The following is a 21,101-nucleotide window of genomic DNA, read 5'->3' as shown; positions in this document are numbered from 1 at the left end:
TTCTTGAGTGTAGTGTCAGTGTCACCAGAGGCTCCGGCTGGTGGGCAGAGGTCCCTCTGCTTGGCAGCTGACTCCTCCGACTCTGAGCCTGGTGTGTGTGTGTGTGCTCCTTTCTTGCCAGAGCAGCATTGCTATTCCCTAGGGATTTTGGTGCATGGATTTCACAAGTGTGTGGGTCTCAACTCCTGGAGAGCTCGGTGGGATTGCTAGTGAACTCCTTTGATAAGCAGCATTGGCTGTATAACAGGGGGGAAACCCAAACCAACCAAACCCTAGGCTTCAGCATTTGTGAGCTTTAATGAGCAGCAGCTCTCAGCTATCCATGGTAAAGCAGCCAAGGAGGATGTTTTTCATGTCCCAGTGCAAAACTTCCCTGACATTTCCTTTTTTGTCTGCCAACCAGCAGTTAGTTGATGTGCAGTTTAGCATAAATAACCTGGATGGAAAAGCTCATTTTAACTTGCTTATGGTGATTCTACATACCTCTAGTGGAGAAGGTGCCTGAGCTTATAGCCATTGTTTTACCTCAAAGTATTTGTGCAAATAGTAGCAATTTGAACTATGCTTCAGTATTGCTGCCGTGGAAGGAAAGTGAGAACCTTTTACGAGCAGAGACCGATGCCGCCTCCTGTAAAAGAAATAACATAATTTGCTTTATAGGCAGCATCCACTAAACAAATTTCTGTAACTGAAGATTTTTGTCAATGGTTGTCCCCTTTGTAACAGTTGACAGATTTTCTGCATTACGAGAGTTGGCATCCAGCTGCCTCACTGCTTCTCACAAGATCTGTTGCAATATAGTGCTGCAAGGTCTTGGGTAGGAGTCAGTGTAAGAGCTGGCTTTCATTGGAAACAAACACATGAAAAATGTTTCAAAGGACTTAAGGATAAAAAAGATTTTTTTCTGGAGGCTGACACAGATGTAAAAAGAAATGGAAATAGCACAAATCAGTAACTAGAGAAGAAAATGTGTATGTTGGACTCAAAAGTAGCATGGCATGTTTAGATAGAGAAGCATGCTAAATTTTCTGGAGTCAGCTTCTAGCAGGCTTGTTCAGTCTTATCAGGGAGAAGTGATTACTAGCAAACAATAAGGAAGATAAATGTCACAGCTTGACTTACAGCAGTTTGCATGGAACTTGACATAAACAGTTTTCTCCCTGTGGAAATGCAGAAGCGAGGGAACTTCTGTTGTTGAGGCTTGAATTCAGCTTTGAAAGTGTTAAAGTAGGATACTCAAATCTAATATTTGCACACTTTCTGTTGACTTCTGTAGTTATGCTGGATATTCTTTATTACAATACTAATATAACATCTGTGAGGATCACTTCAGTGTCCTGACCAGAGGTGTTTTTTATACAAGCAATAGGCAACTTTTTTTTTTATGCAGGACTTTATAAAAAAGCAGGTTATATGCAGCTACTGATGTGGTGGAACTTCTAATGTCTGATACTGGAGAAACATCTGTAGCGGGAAGGTAGTAAGGGACTGGTGAATCCTCACTTTGTGAGACACTTACCTGGTCTCTCTGGCCCTTTCACCTAAAGTTAAATAGAACTGTTACTCAAGCTCATGCAGCTGTTTTTGCAGTCTCATAGAGGCCAGAGGGTGAAAACTGGTCTGTTTAGTGGAGGTGTGGCCATGCTATGGTTTCTTGGGTTTTGAAGTTTGCATCTTGGTTAAATAGCTTGTGATATTACCTTCCATTTTGGGTGCTGTCTTGAGAAAACATGATTTGGTTCAATATCTAAGTCTGTGTCCTGCATCTTGGAGAGTGAGTGATTGACCTCATCTGTTGACTGAACCCGTGCTGAGCAGCTTCTGAGAAAAGCTGTTCCAATGCATTTCCTGGGATTTTAATGTGGATAAATTTGACTTTTAATTACTAATGGCCAAAGCTGATATTCCTACTGTCTACCTCTTCGGGACCTTGATCCTTCATGTGAGCTGAGCACTTTCTTTTCCCCAGATGGACTTGGACTGCTCTGTGTAGAGCTTCAATTAATTCTTCTAGTGTTTTTTAACCATGCTTTAAATAGTTAAAAACTTAACTGGCAAATGGTGACTGCAAGTTTATGGGCAAATCAATTTGGACTTGATGGTAGCTTTGTCTCCATAAAGGAATGTGGGTCTTGCTTGAAGTTCTTCTGCGTGTACCTGAGGGCATTATAAGGATCTCTGAGGGAATGTGGGTCTTGCTTGAAGTTCTTCTGCATGTACCTGAGGGCATAAGGACCTCTGAATTTAAGTCTGTGATGCCCAGAAATCAAGACAAAACACAGCTACTGGGTTTACAAAGAAGGAACATGTAGACTGACTGTACTGTGGAATATAATAACAAGGGCTCTATAATGTCTGACAGGATTTAAAATAAGTGCAGTAGTAATTGCAAAACAAAAAAATCCCTAACTTAATCTGGAAATTACTGACCTGTTGAAAGAAAAACTTTTTCTCCCTCTTCCCTATCCCAAATAGTCCAAATGCATCAGGACTTTGCATGTACTGTTGGAAATGCTGGATCAAGAATTTAAATTTGGCATCAATACGGCATTTAAGTTAGTTTTAGACCCAACGCTATTGGTTAAGAGAAGTTGTTGTTGTTCCCCTCCACATCTAGGTCTGACTCTGCACAGCTATTTCCAGAGAAGTTTTCTGTCTGACAGTAACTGTATCAAGCAGCCTATAAACTTCAAGTCCTGTACTGCTTATCGCTAGTGGATAAAATTGAAACAAAAGAGTAGATAAAAAACCCCAAGACCTAAACAACATAACTGCTTATCTTTTTTACTGTCTTCTAGTAGTTCAGAATGTAGTAAATCATTATCTCCAGAATGCACTTGGCACAGGTCTCAAATGTTTTCCGATTCTGGAAAAAAAAATCATATATGGGAAGTAGGATGTTAGTTTCAAATAAAAACAGTGTGACTTTGTTCTTCTGTTAACATTTTCTAGAGTTAAAGATAAACTTTAGTTTAATCTGGCTCCTCTGGGTTCTTATAAAGCAGTATGGCTTTTATTAATAGAAAAAACTTATTTTCTGATGCACACGCATCTATTGGTACCTAGTTTAGGAGACCACGTCCCACAGTTCTGAATTATTTTGGCTGTTCTGTTCATTGTGTGTTTTACATGGTTTTAGAGTCAGACTATGGGTCTTGTGCTGGTGTGTGTGGTAGGGAGCTGAGGATACTCATCCAGGCTGTTAAGTCCATCAGTAGGTGCCAAATCACTGAAAGTTACGGGGTTTTTTGGTCACATGTAGAGGCATGAGCAAAACCAGTGAATGCATATCAGACACCTGAAGTCACTCTTCAATTCTTTTTCCTACACAGAACTCAACAAAAATCCAGTGGAAGGCTTTTCAGCGGGCTTAATAGATGACAATGATCTTTATCGATGGGAAGTCCTTATTATTGGTCCTCCAGATACACTATAGTAAGTACTGATACTTATACAGAAACTTAAGTCAACTTGGATTTACTAGTACTAGTTTGGTCTGAGTAAAGTTAACCTAAATCTTCATACTAAGTTAGGTAATGCTGTTCTGTTGCCATCTGAGTAAAGTTAACCTAAATCTTCATACTGAGTTAGGTTCTGTTGCTGGTAAAATAACTGTAAACATCTGAATTTCCTATATAGAAGTTCTAAACTGCTTTGCTCCCCTGGGAAAATGCAAAACTGATCCCTTTGTATGTGTATAGAAATGGGAAATAGACTATACTTAGAGACAGCTTCTCTTTTCTTATGCATTTAAGGCAGTTGTAATCCACTACTTGCTGTTATTGCAGTGAGGCTCTAGTTGAGGTGACAGTACAACTCTAAAACATTGTAACTTCATGCTGGTGACTGTAGGAAGATACTCAAGAGGGATGTCATTGGGGAAACTGCAGCAGACAACAGAACTAGCCTCAAGTTCTGTCAGTTTGATATGGGAGAACTTCCTAGTGTGACTTAAGTGTTGATCAAATTTGATTTGTTGGCAAACCTTACACAGTGGACTTCAAAAAGCTTATATATTTATCCTGAGGACCAGGTTCTTAGATTGACATTTGAAGCCAAAAACTATGCAGTTAATACAATAAATTCTTTTCCTGGACTTTTAAGTTCACTGTGTTTTTCACTGCTATATACCTGAAGCACTCTGGCACATGCAGTGTGGTTTGGTTTGTGTTTTTTTTTTTTAAAAAAAACAACTCAGGCTAACTGAAAGAAGAATTTCTTTCTCATCGAGGTTATATGTGATCACCTAGTCTAGCTCCTGGGAAAAGGTTCTATGCCCACAAGAGGTTGGTTTAAAGTGTAGCTCTTGAAGATGAACTCTGTTCTCCTTCATTAAGCTGTTCCAGGGGTAAATGACTGATACAGAAAGCCTAGTGCTGTTTACCTCAGGTCAATTTTGGTTCCATCATGAAGTTGTTGTATATCTGTCTGCAGACTTCTGAAGAAGTACTTAAGGACAGTAATTGAATTGCTTTGCTTCTCCTCAAGCTCTCTACCTTGTGATTCTCCAAGTCTTGTATGAGATGAATTCTCCAGCTTTTGTTGACCTCTTTTGAGCAGTTTTGTAGTAGCTCCCTTATATTCTCATGGCCATTTCATAAATACTGTCAATAAAGAAATGCTGCTTCTAATTGAACCTCTTATTATATGTTAAAAATTGCAATAGCGTTTCCCCCCACTTCACTAAGGTGCTGAGCTTGTTTTGAGCTTTTTTAGACAAAAGCTCTCTCCTGTTCCAGTCCTTAGTTGCTGCATTTCAAGGTAGCATTAAACTGAATCCTTCCTCCCTGGTCCATTTTATGATGACAATAGGACATATTAGTTTCAATTTTCAAACTTCAGCTCCATTCCTGATCGTACTTTATTCTGAGTTTACCTAAAAAGATGTTAAATTCAGTGCATGACTCTACTGACAGAGACCCCTTTGTCAGGAATATGGCTAAAAATGGCACTGATCTCCCTTAATTGACAGCTGTGCTTCATTAACTAATTTCTGACATGTATCCAATTAAAGAGCTGTACTTGTACTGAGTTGATGAAGGGCAGCAAGGTATGTCATGCAGCCTGGGAGCTTTAGGATCTGCTCCTTTAAGAAGGGAAAGAACAACTTTTTCACTTTAAAAGAAAGGACTTAACTGGTTTGGGGCTATCAAGAAATGTAATATAAATCTCCTTTGTCTTGACTAACATGGACATTAAAGTAGCCAGTATTTCTGGAATTCTTAGCCTTTCCAGGATGAAGGATTCTTTGGAAACTGCCTGCATTTTCTAAACCTTGTGGAAAATGAATGCTGTGGATTCAGATCCCTTCATCTGCTTTATTTTAAGAGCCAAGTCACTTAAATCTAGTGATTTCTGGGGTTTTTTTGTGGCTTTTTTTTTTGAGACACTTGCTAGAATTGCATGTCTTTAGTTAGTAGTGGTAGAATTTGACATTTTCTCAGTAACCAGTGGGCTTTGGATACTGGCTCCTACTCCTTTACAAATACAGAAACAAACCCCAAAAGCCAGCACTAAACAGCTTTGTCTTTTCTGCATCAATTCTTTTGTGTGTGTGGCTACTGAGGAGTAGCTTGTTAGACTGAATCTTGAGCTGACTTCTTTGCCATTTACATTCCAATTTTTGTAATATCTGCCTTTGCAACTTCAAATTGTTACAAACTTCAATTACAAGAAATGACAGTAACAGGACAAATGCTACAGTGAAGTATTCCATTCATAAGGCTTTCCATTTAATACAGGCTTCACATTTTTCAAAAGAGACTGTTTCCAGGTATTGAATCCTAGTTATTTAGAGGAAAAAACAAAACCAAAATTAAATCAACAGCCTGTTACTGTATTTAAATACAGGCCTGTAACTCCACAGAAAAACTGGATGTCTCTTGTTTATTATTGTTTTCCAGTTTAGTGGGTAACTAATGCAGAACAACTAGCTGTCATGTGAGTCCCTGTAGCATAGTGTTGAAAAGGTGGTTTTGGAAATATTTTTACAAAGTAATGCCGTAGACACAACTATAAAGCTTTGTAACTTCACTGAGGCTCACTGCTGCTGGCTGATGTCAAGGAACTTGAACTGAGGTGTCTAAAGGAGGAAAATAAACAGGTATCTGCTGGGCTGTACTTGAGAAAGGGAGTTATTAGCAATATTTTTTTTTGCTGCTAATAAATGTACTGGGAGGAAAAATGTAAGTTGTAAGACCAGATGGTGAATTCCTTGGCAATTTTTTTTCTTGGGGGGGGTGGTGGTATATGTGGTATTTCCCCTCTGGAGCATCATCCTAATTCTAAAAAAGATACTGCCACTTCTCCAACACTGTATTTTGTGAAAATATCTTCCCAATCTAGAAACTCTTTGCATTGCATATGGAAATGATGGTACTGTTAATTACTAAATTATGTTAAGCTGTGTGAGGGGTAAACTTAGAGCTCTTGATGCATCAGTAAGTTCCAGTCTTCAGCTTAAGCTTACAAGAAACTCTACTAAGATATTTTTGATTCCCCAGTGAAGGTGGTGTTTTCAAGGCTCATCTTACTTTTCCAAAAGACTACCCACTGAGGCCGCCAAAAATGAAATTCATCACAGAAATCTGGCATCCGAATGGTAAGAAATGTCAAAGTTTCAATTTCTTTTTGCAACTGAGATCTAAAATGTGGTGAAGACAAATGGATACACTTCTGTTCATGTTAGAAATATGACACTCTGTGTTTACTTTGCCATCTTCACTTCATAAAGAACTAATAACCATGGCAGAGTTTTTTAATAGTGCTGCTCCAAGAGACTGCTCCTAAAATATTTTCAGAAGCTACTGAAAGTAGCATCTTGAATTCTTGATATCTGTTCAGGGATATTTTTTTTTCTACATGTAAAATTCTGGGCTGAGGAGAAACTTGACTTCTGTAGCTGCCTTGTTATATCTTCAAATATTTAATCTTCATTTGGCAGTTCAATATAGCAGGCCCAAGGTTGTCCTCCTCCAGCGAATCATAAAAGGAAATAGCATTTTTTAGTCCCTCCAAAGAAGACTCCTCATAATGTTTCAGTTACTTATGGACTCCTGGACATAGGTGGGAAGGTAAAATAAAATGGAAGAAAGCTTTTATATGGAGGAATGCTCCTCAGTTTCTCAAGTCATTATTAAAGTTGCAGATGATGAAAGCTGGAAGGAGACCAGCACAGTGCTTCCATCGTAAGGGATGGAGAGATGATTTTGATGCTCGGAAACATCAGAATTCTTGTCAGGCAGTTTCTAATTCCAGCAGCTTAAATCATATTCCAGTATATTGCAGTAATATCCAGCTGTTGCTGTGGAAAATAGTCAATGTCTAGCTTGAACTTAACGCAAAAAGTTTTAGTGGAAGCCTATGGAAATAGTCTTGAAAATTGCAACATGATGTTAGAATTTTTTCCTCTCTGCCAGAAGTCCAGGCATAATAACAGACTTCCTCCAAGCCCTATTAATTACAGATTGCGTTCTGTAATAGTTAATTACTTTCCTTTTTTGTAAAGCATCTTCAATGCATTTTCAGACTAGCTGGAGTGAAGATTAACAGTTCTGTAACTATCCTGAAGAAATGCCAGCGTGTTGTTCATTACTGAAATATGCCTTGTTCTATTTTGTAGTTGACAAGAATGGTGATGTCTGCATTTCAATTCTTCATGAGCCTGGAGAAGACAAATATGGCTATGAAAAACCTGAGGAACGCTGGCTTCCCATTCACACAGTGGAAACTATAATGATTAGTGTTATTTCTATGCTGGCAGATCCCAATGGTGATTCTCCTGCTAATGTTGATGCAGCGGTAAGATTTTTTTTTTTCTTGGTCTGCCAATTGTCTTCAGTGTAGAAACCTAAACTTACAATGGAGTTTTGCCTCTAGTTTGACAAACGGTACAATAACTTTTGGAAGAACCCTTTATATCACAGGCTAAGGCTACCTTTTTGTTGGGGGAAAAATAGTCATGTTGTGAAACAGAATTACTAGTCAGCCCTGGGGAACTCCTTACAGATTGAAAGGGAAAGATGCTGTCAAATTTCATAGGTGGTGGTTTAATTTCTCCTATGCAGTAATGCATTTATTTATAGAAAATACCTTGTGCACAGTGGTACTTGATGTGTAAACTTCAGCTCCTTTAGTCTTAAAAAATTCAAGGAAGCTGGCTATAAAATCCTGTGTGGCTATATACACATAGCAGTTACAACTGCCATTAACTTTAGCTGCAGAAATTAACATGTTCTAGAACCTTTTTTGGTTCCTGGTATGTTATTAGTATAATGCAGCAACATTTTTGCCTTGGAAATTATGAGCTGTTAACAGTTCTATTGATTTGAATGAAAAGAGAAAATGTGGTGGGGTCCCTCAATATAATTATGTTGTGACTTCTTGCATCCACTCTTCTGTGTGGATTAAAGCAGTAGGTTTGAGCATGTAGGTCTGTGCTTTGAGAATATACTTGAAAGTTTCATATGGCCTTCAGCTCTGGGGGATGTCTTGTCCCAGACTAGGAGGACTGGCTGAGGAGGGCAGAATAGCCTGGTTTATAGTTGAAGACCAGGGCAAATCTGCATTAAGGATTCTCTCATCAGTGAGATGCATGTGTTTTGTGCAGCGTAGTGTTTCTGGAGCGTGGCCCATTCAGTGTGAGTGTATAAACATGGCTCTCTCTTCTCTAGAAGAGCTCTGTTTGTAGCAGAATAGCAGTTAGACTAAAAACTGTTTGTGCTGAGGAGGAAAAAAAATCTCAGTTCTGAGGGGAACAGGAGAACAGACTTCAGGTCCCATTCATCTGAGATACCCCAACATACTTTGCTTTGGATTACTCTAGAGCTGTAGCTCAGTAGTGACTAATACAGGATATGCTCTCACAAGAGAGAAGTTCTAGGTCTTTTAACTGGGGTGGTGTCAAGCCAGATAGACCTTCCCAAAGTGGGTGGGAGTTTCCTGGAGCCTGTGATCTACTGTGCTGTTAGTGTTTCCAAAGGTGGCTGAGCTCTGCTGAAATAGTCTCGTGTGGAACAAACTTAATGGGAAGAAAACCAAAAACCAACACAAATTGTAGTGAAGAATTCCCTTGTTTAACATTCTTTTGAGTGTCAGACCTGCCCTTCTTGTGTCACGTTACTGGTGGAAACAAATACCCAGGAAACACAGATGTCTTCTGCTGGCAAACCTGGGAGCACTGGAAGGAGCAAGTTATTAATGAAATGCTAAAAGTACAGTTAGAATTCCTCAGTTTACAGACTCATGCATGTTGAATGTAGTCAACCTGACTCTGGAGAAAGCTTATACTTTTAGCTATGTTTGTCTCCTTTTTAGCATCTCACAAGCTTTTTAATCTTTTCTGTAGCGTGCCCTGCTCTGCCAGCCACTTCAGAGTCATTTTCTTGTGGGGTTTTTTGCCTTTTCAGAGAGAGATGCTAGATAGAAAATTATGTATTTGTTTAGCTAAACCTTAAGGTAAAGAGTGAAAATATCTTAAGGAAACATGGCATTTTCTAGCTTAGCTTGAAAGAACAAAAACTTAAACCCAAATCCAACTGTGAAGACAGTACTGAGGCATCACTGATGTAACCTTTGGATGCTGGTCCCGTTTTTCTGACTGTAGTATTAAATGTTCCAAGGAACTTTTAAAGCTAATGTGCAGCTTGAGCAGCTCAGCATCTCCTGCTGGATTGTAGGTTGCATCCTCCTCATATTAACCAGAATATACTCTTCAGGGTAATGAAGAGTCACCAGCTCATGTGCTTTATTCTGAGCTGCTCTCAAGGCATCTTCTACTTGGTTTACCAAGTACAAGTTTCCTGCAGCAACAGTGTTTGGCAGTTACTAAAAGATACGTTGTCTGCTTTCATTAATTTTTAGTTTTCAGTGAGTCTGGAGAATAAGGTGTGACAGGCAGGTCACAGTGTTGTAGGAGCAGGGGATATACCTGCTTCCTGGAAAAATGACCAATGTATGCTGGGGTACTGTCTCTTGGAGTGGGAGAAAAATGAAGGACAAGAGCTGGAATAGATACTGTGAGAAGCGGATAGAATAGTTCATGACCTGAAAAAAGACCTTTGGAGAGATTGTTGTCAGATTGGAAACTTTGCTTGCTATTCAGTTCTGAACACTTGCTTCATAGAACTACAAATATAGAAGGCAGAAACAAAAACCTAAGAATCTGAAGCCATGAGGGCACAAATTCAATGCTTTCCTTGGCCTTAAGCCATCTTGTGTAAGCTGTTCTAGGTCCCAATCCAAGGAACCAAATGCTTGCTGTATTAATTGCTGAAAAAAGAACAAATTAATTAGGAGCCTTATTTGTGCTTTCAGTGGAAAGATAAGGCACGCTGGGCTTTCTGACATGCTGACTAGCTAGATGAGCTTGGAAGAAATAAGTTATCCCAATTTTCTTTCATTCAAATGTGCTACAACTTTCACTCCAAGTAGGGGGTGAAAAGGTGGTGTGTGTTGGGTTGCTTCATGTAAAACAGTGGGAGGGGGGGCTTTTAAACCTCTCGCCTCACCCCTGCAGTAAGAATATATTGCCTATATCAAAAACTAAGAACTGTAGGACTTATTTAGTGAAATAAGGGGTTCTTCTTACTTTCCCACCACTTCCTTGCCAGTACCCAACACATCAACCTCAGTCACAGTGTATGATGCTCCTGTGCTTTCATCTGAGGCACAAAAAGTTAAAACTGGCTGTGCTTTTTCCTGTGGGTTTTGGTGATACCATGGTGTGCATGTCTCAGGGTTCAGACTTACCTTTTGCCTATCTTCCTGTCGATCTTTATCTCCATTCTTCATCTGTTCAGCTCTGAAATCAGATACTTGTCACAGACTGTCCCCATAGGTGTGCTGTTAAGGTCTTCCTCGTGGAGCCAATATCTTGCAGCCCTATCTAATGAGGTGTTTTCTTTCTAAGGACACTGCTGTGCCTCTTCTGAACACTGTGGCTTCTGTGTTTCTCTCCTGGAGTCTCATGGCTAGATTGAGAGAGAGTTGGAACATTGTGGAATAATTAGTGGCTCCACAGTAGCTGTGTTCCTTTTCTCACCACTGCAGTGTATATATATGTATAACAATAGCTTGTGGTCTACAGTTTGAGTTTCCTGCTACTTTGCAGGCTGAACTAAAACGACTTTGGCCTAAATATTGTGAAACATTGATAGCCACCAGGTTAGACTTGGAAAATGCCTACAATCCCAGGGGGAAGGGCTGTGTCCTCGCTGTCCTGTGAGCAGCTTGCATAAAAGCCCAGAGCAGGCTTTCAGAATTCCTGGATGTCAGGTTTTCAGTCACTAGCTCAAGGATTGTAAGCAAGCTTAGGTGTTGACTAGATGGCTAATGTCTAAAAACACCAAGAGTCTTCCTAGAACTTGTCCGGTGTCATAGGACTGACGTCTGAAAGCTGTCTGTTCAATTACAGAAAGAATGGAGAGAAGACAGAAATGGAGAATTTAAAAGAAAAGTTGCCCGCTGTGTAAGAAAAAGCCAAGAAACTGCTTTTGAGTGACACTTATTCAGCAGCTAGTAGCTTCACTTTTTTCAGGGTAAGTATCCTTCTAAAGACAAGTCAATTACCTGAGTTGAGGATTTCCTGGCTGAGTGATGCTGAACTAATTATTTTTTTTCTCAAAAGAAAAAACCACCCCAACCAACCTTTCATCTCAGCTGCATGGTCTCAGTGGAGTTCTTTGCCTGTATGTGATACTAGAGACTAAAAGAAGTTTCAGGTGCTGTAACAGCCTCTTATGTCAAGACTGGGGAACTTTGCTAGAAATCTTGCATTTGTGGTGTTCAGAAGTTGAAATTCTTAGTATTTATCCTGCTTTATTAATAGCTCTTAAGGGTTACTAGAGCTGTACTAGAAGGGAATAATCATTCTTTCATGTTCATTGTTGTGAAGAGCACTTATTTAAATCTTAAAAGCATCTGTCTTGCTATCTAAAGTTCATAGATCTATTATATATATGGAGTTTGTCTTGCAGATGTTGGTGGTGTGTTGCACGTAGGTTTTAAATAAGACCTCAGTGAGGTTGTTAAGAACCACTTTGAAAGGATTCCTTCAGGGATCTATGGGAATTTTAATAAAAGCTTGTCTTGCAGATGTTGGTGGTGTGTTGCACATTGGTTCTTAACAACCTCACTGAGGTCTTACTTAAAACCTTTCTGAAAGGATTGCTTCAGGGATCTATGGGAGTTTTAATACAAGTCTGCTCACATCAGAAAGATCAAGTTGAGCTATTTATCCATCAATAATATCAAGAAAGAGGTGGTGCTCTCTTCAGCAGTCCAAAAAAACTTTTTTTTACTGGGGAAGACTTTGGAAAAACAGCTATATTCTGCTTGGAAACTGAACTGTCGGATATCTGAGAGCCTGGACAAGTTTTGACCTGAGAGTAGCTGACGTGATATTTATACTTTACGCCACCCTGTTAAAAATGAGCTTATGACTCAAGACACTTACTCTAATTTGAACAATCCCATCCTAGTTGTAATGGGTTTGGTGTGTTTCTTTTTTTTTTTTTTTACACAACAAGCTCTTGTAGAAAGCTCTTTATTAAAATGTGGCCTTTAAATATCTGGCCTTTGGTCACTTTAGTCTTGGTATGCCAAGGAAAAACTTCCTCAACTAGCTAATAATTTCCCACTCCTGCTTTTCAGAGCTAAAACAGAGCTTTGTGTTGAAGCTGCCCTTTCTTAATGGTTGGTTTGGCAAATAAACTCCTCAGACCCGTTTGGCTGGAGAAGCCCAAACCCTGATGTAGTAGTTAACTTCAGCATATGAAACTTGTGTGAGTGTGTGAAAATATGGCACTGGATGTAGTTTAAAGGGGTTGTACTGCCTGAAAAACTAGAAGGTCTTACTGAATGCTCCTCTGTGTTAGTTTTTCTTCACCAAGGTGGTAGAGGAGATGCCTCCTTTCTTACCCTTCTGTAAGAACTGTGGGGGGTGGAGGAAGGCTCCGTCTGTGCCAAACTAGTGCTGCAGTAGCTCTTCTCTGCAGAAATGCTTTGATTGAATGGGACTTTGTGATAGAGAAAGCAGGAGAGAGCTTAATATTGATCAAAAGACTAAGCAAAGGAACTGAATGTCTTATATGACTGCCTCAAACTAGAGTGTAAGAATTGTTAATGCAGCTGGCAGTTTTTTCTGTCTTTGGAGAAAAGGAGTAACTGTGAGTAACGCTCCAGAGTATCCTCAGCTAACCTCAGCTCTGTTGCCATGTTCAACTTGGCCCTAGTGAAACAATGCTCATGACAAACATTTAAGTAATTGGCTGTGGTGCTTTTTTGGAAAGGAAAAGCTTTTTCTAAGTCCCTGTGACTCCTCCTAAGTGAGCGATGGGCAAGGAATTGGATGAGAAGGGGCCACGGAGCTGGTTTCAAACGAGCAGAGTGATTTGGTGGCTGTGGTGTTACTGTACTGCAGCATCCCTCGTCCCCAGCAAGTGATGCACAGGAGTTTCAGTGATAAATCTACATGGTTTTACCCCTATGTGTGAATAATCAAATGTTTACACACTATTTACGTGCTTGACAAGCAACAGGAGCCTGAAAGTCTGATAGTTGGGCTGGGATACACAGTTTGCTGAACTAACCCAAGACTTTCTCAGGTGGTGATTTGGGATTTATGCATCTTCTGTTTAGAGGTATGTAAAGTTCTCAAACAAGTAATGATTATCTTCCTTGCGCTTGAACCACTACTTAACATCTTTAAAATAATTGAGGATGATTAGGGGTTTTATTTTAATAACTGTGATTTCTTTGTAGGTCTTCAATTGAGAAACATGGCACTGTTTTTTTCCTGCACTCTACCCACCTATTGCTGGACTTCTGTTGTTACAAGTTGGCAAACACTGGCTGGAACTGGGCTGCAATAAAACATGCCAGTTATCAATGCTGACAAGAGCCTAACAAGTGCCAACACAAGATGATTACGCATTTTGAAATCTAATGAACTGCTTTAACCTTCAGGAAGAATTGTAAAGATGTGTACATAGCACAACATGATCCGGATAATATATATACTGTTCATGTACATCCACAAATACACATTGTACCAAATAATGCTGTCTGTAGTTAGGAATAGAATTGTGTAAATTCTAAAGATTTTAAGCAGGTTTTTTCTCTCCCTATTCATTGTTTCCTATCAGTTAAAAAAAAACAACAAAAAACAACAATTTGTGAAGCATGTCAAACTGAAACCAATTAAGATAAAGTTGTTTTTTGTTTTTGTTTTTTTTTCCCCCCCACTTTAATTTTCCTTTGACCCACTGAGGCTTAATTAAAATCTCTTGCTTATTAAAGTTTAGTATCTCTTTTCTGGTTTTTGGAAGTATGCTCCCTCTTATTTCCCCCATAAGAACTTGAAACTTTCCTAATTAAACCCTGACAGGATTTGCTATCAATTACTTGTGTTTTCTCTTATGATGCCCTTTGTAGTCTCAAAGGTGCTTTTTTATTTTTTCTTTCTTCTGACCCCTTTTTAAAACCCAATTGCACATACTTCTTGAATTGGGTATAGCAATAAAACTGGCCATGGAGCACCCTTGAGCAGCCTGCTGGATTTTTAACTTCCAAGGGACTTAAGCGCTTTCATTTGGAAGTTCAGTTGACTAAGTTAGTCCAAGATAGGAATGAGCTGCTTTTTATGGGTGATTTTTATTTTTTTTTTTGTTCTGCCTTTTTCATTGCCTGCTTGTGGGACGGGGTGTGTGTGGGGGAGGCTTGTGTTTTTTTTTCCTCAAGGTTGAGTTCAAGCATGCACATCTGTAGGCTTTCAAATGACTAACTTCTGGGTTTGGTATCAAAAATAGTTTCCCTCCTTTTCCCTTTTCTCTCTCCTGTGGCCCTTCATATTCTTTGCCTTTACTTCAGAGTTTTCCTCACCTAATGTACAAAGAAAATTGCGATGTATATTTTCATGTAATTTGATTTTTGGAATTCTGTCACCTTCTGTAGTGAGTTCTTCCAAAATATAATTTTTTCCAATAACAATGTGTCAAACTGGCTGTCTTGAGTATCTAAATAGGAAGGGTAACTTCAGTTGGAGCAGAACGTACCTGAAACATCTTCAACAACGTAACATCAGCAAACATTTAACATGGGGTATTTAATCTTCAAATAATTAAAAGGCAAACAAAACACACACCTTTCTTCCTATTATAACCATGTTTGCCCCTTTGGTGAGCAAATACTGATCTTGGAGTATCTTGGAGTTTTCCAAATCTACCTGAAATATCTTTCTACCTAAGAAACTTGGGACTTGTGACTGCCTTGACTCTGCTCTGCCACAGGTTTATTGCAGCTTTTACCAGCACAGCGTAACCCACTATGAATCAAGAGTTCCAGGGTTGGGGAGTCATCTCGTAAGAGGCCTTAAGTACTAATTTCTTAGCTGGCTGTGCTTCCTTTCAGGCTGCTGTGCAACATGCAGATACTAAAAGGCACATATTACAGGTTTCTTGAGTGGTGGGGAGGAGGGAGGTGACACTTACTAGCAGTGATACAGCTGTATGGGACATAAAAGCTGTTTAGTAAGTGTGAGCTGACTTACTACTTAAAGGTGTTGTTTCCTCCTTCAGGTGTTTTAGATAAACATATATGTTTAACATCCACATTCACATATTTGTTAACTATTTATTTTGAGAAATCATTAGTTAAACCTGCTTTTAATGGGATAGCCTACTCATATAATCAGATGGATTTGTGCAGTACTTCAAAGCTCAGACACAGTAGCTGATTTTAGTTCCCCTTTGAGTGCTTGTCTAAAATGGCTTGAGAGAATCCCAGTGGCACAGTGCCATTCTTTGTGTAAACAAAACATTGGGAAGAAGTTGCTCTTCCTAAACCCAGCAGTGGGCTTCTTCCCCCATGGGCTGCCCTTCCTTTTCCCTTTCCACTGTGTATCTAAAGAGCTGGCAGGAGTTCAAGATAATGGGTACTCGCTGTTTTCAGCAAGTTCAACAGTGTTCTCTGTTTTGTCTTCCTAAGTAACACACACAGTTCACAACTGACTCATCTGGTAAACTTCACAAGCTTTATTTTTCTCATTTGTTCTCTGGAAGACTTGCTTGTTTGTCTTTTAAGGGGTAGCCTGGAAACATTAGTCTTCCATCAGTGGTACAGAAGAACCGTTCATTCCACAGCAGTGTTGGTTCCACTCTTTGTAAATCACTCAAATATAAACCCCCTTGTGTTTGGCTTACCCAGGTGGTTTGTGACTCCACAGGACCCAGATATGCCAAAGGACGGAGCGTTACTGTGAGATACTGTTAAGAGGCACAAGCTGCAGGTATGGATGATGCCCAATGACTGGGTGAAAGAGGCAGCTGAGGGTCTGGTGCCAAATGTCCAGGTTGTAGAAAGCCTCTGGCAGGCACAGAAATGGCCTGTTTAACTTTTAGGTGCTCACAGTCAGCTTTTTGTTCATTCTTACCCAATGCGTGAAAGAGATCTGGCGATGAGGGTTACTGACACAACCAGAAATTTCTGCTGGGTCCCAAGATAGGAACACTAGAGAGATGCACTACATACACCTAGTACTAGAATACTCGATCAGTCAAATAAACCAGCTTCCTCACTTTCACTTCTACCAGTGTATCAGGTTGGGTTTATGTAGGTTGTCGGCGTACTCAATGATTAATTACACTTTTTCTAGTTCTCTGGAGTCTTGTAATTATGGCTGAGTGGTTGTCCTAGTTTTTCCCCCCAACACATAGTGGCCTTCTTCCCAGATAACACTGCATCACTGGGGGGAAAAGCAAAGAAAAGCATGGGATTGTAATAAATATCAAAGTAGTATGGCTGTCCTCATCCTTTTCTTATATTTCTCCATGCTGCCCCATATGCATCAGAGAAAGATCTCTGGGAAAATCAGAAGGGCTATTCAGCTGAAATTCTTACCTGCTGTGATGCCTAGAAAATGCTTACTGAAACGAGACAGTCAATAAACGGAGAATGTTAATGCTGATTATAAGTGTATTTTGGTTTTTTGGTAGGCTGATGGGGGGTGGACTTTTTACTGCGCCTGTACCATCTGGTGCCCTGCTCCTGGTACGGTGCCATCACGGTGCAAACAGAGGAGCACCACAAGTCTTAGAATTTCAGTGTGATACGAGTGATTTCAAACCAAACCAGAAGGTGCTCGGCTTTTAAAGAGTAGCTGTAATAAGATGCTTTCCTGCCCAGGCAAATCCTCAACAAAAGATGAGATTGCTGATTCCCCACATGCAAAACACGGCAGTAGTTTGAAATCTGATCTCTGTTGTTGCTCAGAAATTCAAGGAAGACTAAATCTGATCAGGCGGTAATCACTGTTTTCCTTGCACTTACTCAGGATGATCGATAGCACCCATAAAGTGGTGGTGTAAGCTAGATACGTAGCACAGACAGACATGTTTGTCATTGAGCTGTGAAAAATAAGACAGGCCACGTTTCGTGACCTGCCTAGAAGCTCCAGGCTGTGGCCCTCCTGGGTCTAGGCCTGCTTCTGGTTTTGCTGTTCTATCCAACAGGCACAGAAAAGAGATACGAGTCAGAGCAGCTTTTCAAAGATCACTTAACGGTGAAATCAGGAGAAAAATTACGTCTGTAAAAAAATAGCGTGCATAATGTATTCAAACATACATTTGAAATTTGCTCTTCAAACAAAAAAAATACACAGTTGGCTCAGCGTAGAATATTTTGATGTTTTCGTTGTATCTGGGCAGGAAAGATGATGAGCAATGAGAACAGCAGAGGGTCAGTGATGTTGTAGACATGGCTTGAGAATGTGATGCTGTTACTGCTCCTTGGTCCCTGCCTGTCTCGACTCTCAACCACAGGCTTTGCCCACCGGGCACCCGTCCTGCTGCCAGGATGGGTGACTCTCAAACAAAAGCAAATGGTGCAGGAACTGAAGTAACGATGATACGAGTATTGGCTGTGCAACAAATAGACCCATCAGATTGGAACCCCGTGTTGGCACTCCCTTTTGTGGTCCTGGAGAAGGCCTGCGTTGCTTTTGGGCTTGAAGCCAGCGCGTGACAGCGGCTCTCCACGCAGGTGGCACCCACCGCAGCTGAAGGGAAGGGGGCCACCATCTCACCCTGGCCCTGGTGGGTTTCTTCTCCAGCATCTCCCAGCCCTGGCCATCGCCCTCCTGCTGCCAAGGCGGCCATGGTGCTCCTCGACGGCCCCTCCTCGCCTCAGCTGAGGGGAGCACTGACACCTCAGGGCGCCTCAGCCCGGCCACCGGCTGCCTCCTGCCGCCCGCGGGCAAACGCCTGAGGCGCGGAGCCGTTGGGCCTCCTGAGGGGGCCGGACAGCACCGGCGGGGCGGGCCCGGGGGCCGTTCTCCGGCGGAGGCGGGAGGAGCCGCCGGTATAAAGCGGGGCGGAGCGGCCGGGCCCGGGGTTCCCGCTGAGGGCAGGGGGCGGCCGGGGCCGTGGGGGGGGCGCGGTGCCGCGCTGATCTCGCGAGAGCGCCCAGGCTCAGGCGGCGGGGCGGGCGGCGGCTCTCGCGAGAGCTCCGGCGCCGGACCCAACATGGCGGAAGGTAAGGGGGGGAGCCCGGGAGAGGGGCCGGGCGGGGCCGCGGCCACACGGGGAGCGCCGCCGGGAGGGGGACGCTTCGCGCTGACGGGGAACCGGGAGCAGCCCCCGTGTGGGGCTCCTGTTGCTTCCCTCTGCGGGAAGGGGGTCCGCCCTGCCCGCGGCGGGTGGGGCAGGCCGCCCCCGAGGTGAACGTGTAATGGCGCGGGAGGGGGGCTCTGCCCTGCCCTGCCCGCGGGCTGACACCCCCGGGGTAGGGCGGGCCGGGCAGGGCTGCCTTGGCCCCTCAGGAGGGAGGTTTTTGGGGTAACTGCGGTTCCGGGTGGTGCGGAGCCCGGGGGACATCCCGCCGACCCCTCCCCGCACTTGGCCGGGCGGCGGGAGGGGGATGGCGGCCGCCCCGGGTGAGGGGGGCCCGAGGCCGAGCCTCTGCCCCGAGAGGGGGGCGACTTTGCTTGGAGTAAGGCAGGGACACCTGGGCTGCAGGCTCCTGGTCACTTGCTGCTGGGTGTCCTTTTGTCGAATTTGGGTTCTGGTGAGACCTACAGAACTGCTAAGACTCCTTTTGCTTGGATATTTTATAATTGATAGTTGGGAGGCTATCAATTACACCGCTTCCAGATTAATTTAGCTGAGGTAATGAGATTTGGAAAAAACACTTGGATCTTTTTACAGTCCTGCTCCTTTCTGCAAGACAGAAGCTTCCTCTTTTTTCTCCCTGGAGGAAAACTGAGTCGGCAAACTGAGTGAAAATACCCCAAGTTGCAAAGGAAATTAAGGCTCTAACTTCCAGTCTTAAAAGCACAGCCTTCAGCTCTCCAAGTGCGACTCTCAGACAGTGGTAGAATTTTAAAACCACTTGTGGAAGATTAACTTGGATGTAGCGGATGCTCATCTCCTGGCATGCATGAGCCAAGGGGAAGCTGCAGTCAAGCTGGTTTAATAAATCTTTAGAGCAGCTTCTGACTTTGTGTGCTGAAATACCACTGTTTCATATTTAGCTGACCAGCTTCTTAGGCTTCTCTTAAGCCTTGGTGGCCCAGTTCTGGCAGGCATTAGATGTCAAAGATGTTTTCAGGTGGTGAAACTTTCCCCACTGAGACTTTCAAGGAGCTGAGGTTCTGGTTCAGGGTACTGCTCTGCAGAATGAACCTGCAGCTGGTGCAAGTCCTGTTTCAGACATCTGTACTTCTCAAAGATCCCTCCCTAATTCAAGGAATTCTCTGAACTTTTGGCTAAAGAAAGCAGATGACCAATGAGTGATCCTGCACGAACAGGAGTAATAAGCTGGAGTTATAGCTCTCCCCACTCAATTCCTGTAATATTTGGGCTTAGGATCTTGTTTTGTCCCTTCCAACAATGTACCTGTCTGCAGCAGCACTCTTCTAGTTAAGAACTGATGGTATTGGAGTCTCCCCACTCAATTCCTGTAATATTTGGGCATAGGGTCTTGTTTTGTCCCTTCCAAAAATGTACATGTCTGCAGCAACACTTTTCTATTTAAGAACTGATGGTATTGGATAGTCAGCTGAAAAGTGAAGGTGTATTAAGGGAGTTCATCTGCTCAGAAGCTGAATGTTTTTTCTTATGGAAGTGTTGCTTCTGTGTGCAGAAGTCCTGGATTAGATTTTTTTTTTAATTGCTAGCTACAATTTGTTTGAACAGTTTATAAAGACAAGAGGTGAGGTTCCTTTTGTAGCTTCTGTAAGGGTTCTGTAGCACCAATACCAGAGGGTACAAGGTTACATGCAGACATGGGTAAAAATTGTTGAATCAATATTTGAGCCTAGAGCAGCAGGAAGTACACTGTAGTTCTTTGGGATGGTTGTTGGGGTAAAGATCATAGTCAGCTGAAAAGTGAAGGTGTATTAAGGGAGTTCATCTGCTCAGAAGCTGAATGTTTTTTCTTATGGAAGTGTTGCTTCTGTGTGCAGAAGTCCTGGATTAGATTTTTTTTTTAATTGCTAGCTACAATTTGTTTGAACAGTTTATAAAGACAAGAGGTGAGGTTCCTTTTGTAGCTTCTGTAAGGGTTCTGTAGCACCAATACCAGAGGGTACAAGGTTACATGCAGACATGGGTAAAAATTGTTGAATCAATATTTGAGCCTAGAGCAGCAGGAAGTACATTGTAATTCTTTGGGGTAAAGATCGTAAGTGTGTAAAAATGAGGAAGAACAGGAAAGCAGTAACTTTTACAGCCTTGGGGAGATGGGAGTCAGAGTGTAGAGCAGTGGACGAAGGACCTGATTTGAAAGGGGTAAGGAAATAATGGTTTTTTTCTGAAATATTTCACTCAGGTCCACTTTATAAGTAAACAAAAGCTTATCCATGTTGTTTCTGTGTCTGCTTTTGGTGGGCGGGATGAGAGTGTAATGAGTTCCACCAGACCCTCCCTCTAGTTTTTGGTACATGCTATCTGTCACCCCACTGCCTGTTGCCTCCCTACTTATCTTGTTGAATTCAGCTGTCTCATTACTCTCAAGTGCCTTCTCCTGTAAGACAGTATCTGTAGCCTTTTCTGAAGTCCTTGATGTGGAACATAAACTTCTGCCAGTTAATGAGATGTTAGTGTATC

The 21,101-nt window shown here is 41.9% G+C and overlaps 2 protein-coding genes across 3 annotated transcripts in view; both read left to right on the top strand.

The window, feature by feature from the left end:
• The first annotated feature begins 3,268 nt into the window (after nt 1–3,268).
• Nucleotides 3,269–14,985, top strand: UBE2G1 (ubiquitin conjugating enzyme E2G 1). Of its 2 annotated transcripts, XR_001413285.1 has the most exons (6): nt 3,269–3,435; nt 6,504–6,601; nt 7,622–7,800; nt 11,414–11,537; nt 13,605–13,640; nt 13,762–14,985. XR_001413285.1 is itself a non-coding variant. In XM_014953270.1 (5 exons), the coding sequence occupies exons 1-4, from the start codon at nt 3,284–3,286 to the stop codon at nt 11,498–11,500; spliced, it is 516 nt and encodes a 171-aa protein (XP_014808756.1). In that variant the 5' UTR covers nt 3,269–3,283; the 3' UTR covers nt 11,501–11,537; nt 13,762–14,985. The 2 variants fall into 2 exon arrangements, 1 of the variants encoding a protein (XP_014808756.1); XM_014953270.1 differs by lacking the exon at nt 13,605–13,640.
• Nucleotides 14,986–18,404: 3,419 nt separating this feature from the next.
• The window catches only part of ANKFY1 (ankyrin repeat and FYVE domain containing 1), a 36,044-nt gene continuing 33,347 nt past the window's right edge, over nt 18,405–21,101 (top strand). The window contains exon 1 of the mRNA XM_014953233.1: nt 18,405–18,528. Within this exon, the coding sequence (XP_014808719.1) occupies nt 18,519–18,528 (10 nt within the window). The 5' untranslated portion in view covers nt 18,405–18,518. The remainder of the gene's footprint in view (nt 18,529–21,101) is intronic.

The sequence above is a fragment of the Calidris pugnax genome, unplaced genomic scaffold, assembly GCF_001431845.1.
Source record: "Calidris pugnax isolate Ruff unplaced genomic scaffold, ASM143184v1 scaffold133, whole genome shotgun sequence".
Taxonomy (NCBI): domain Eukaryota; kingdom Metazoa; phylum Chordata; class Aves; order Charadriiformes; family Scolopacidae; genus Calidris; species Calidris pugnax.
This window is presented reverse-complemented; position numbering and strand designations above follow the sequence as displayed.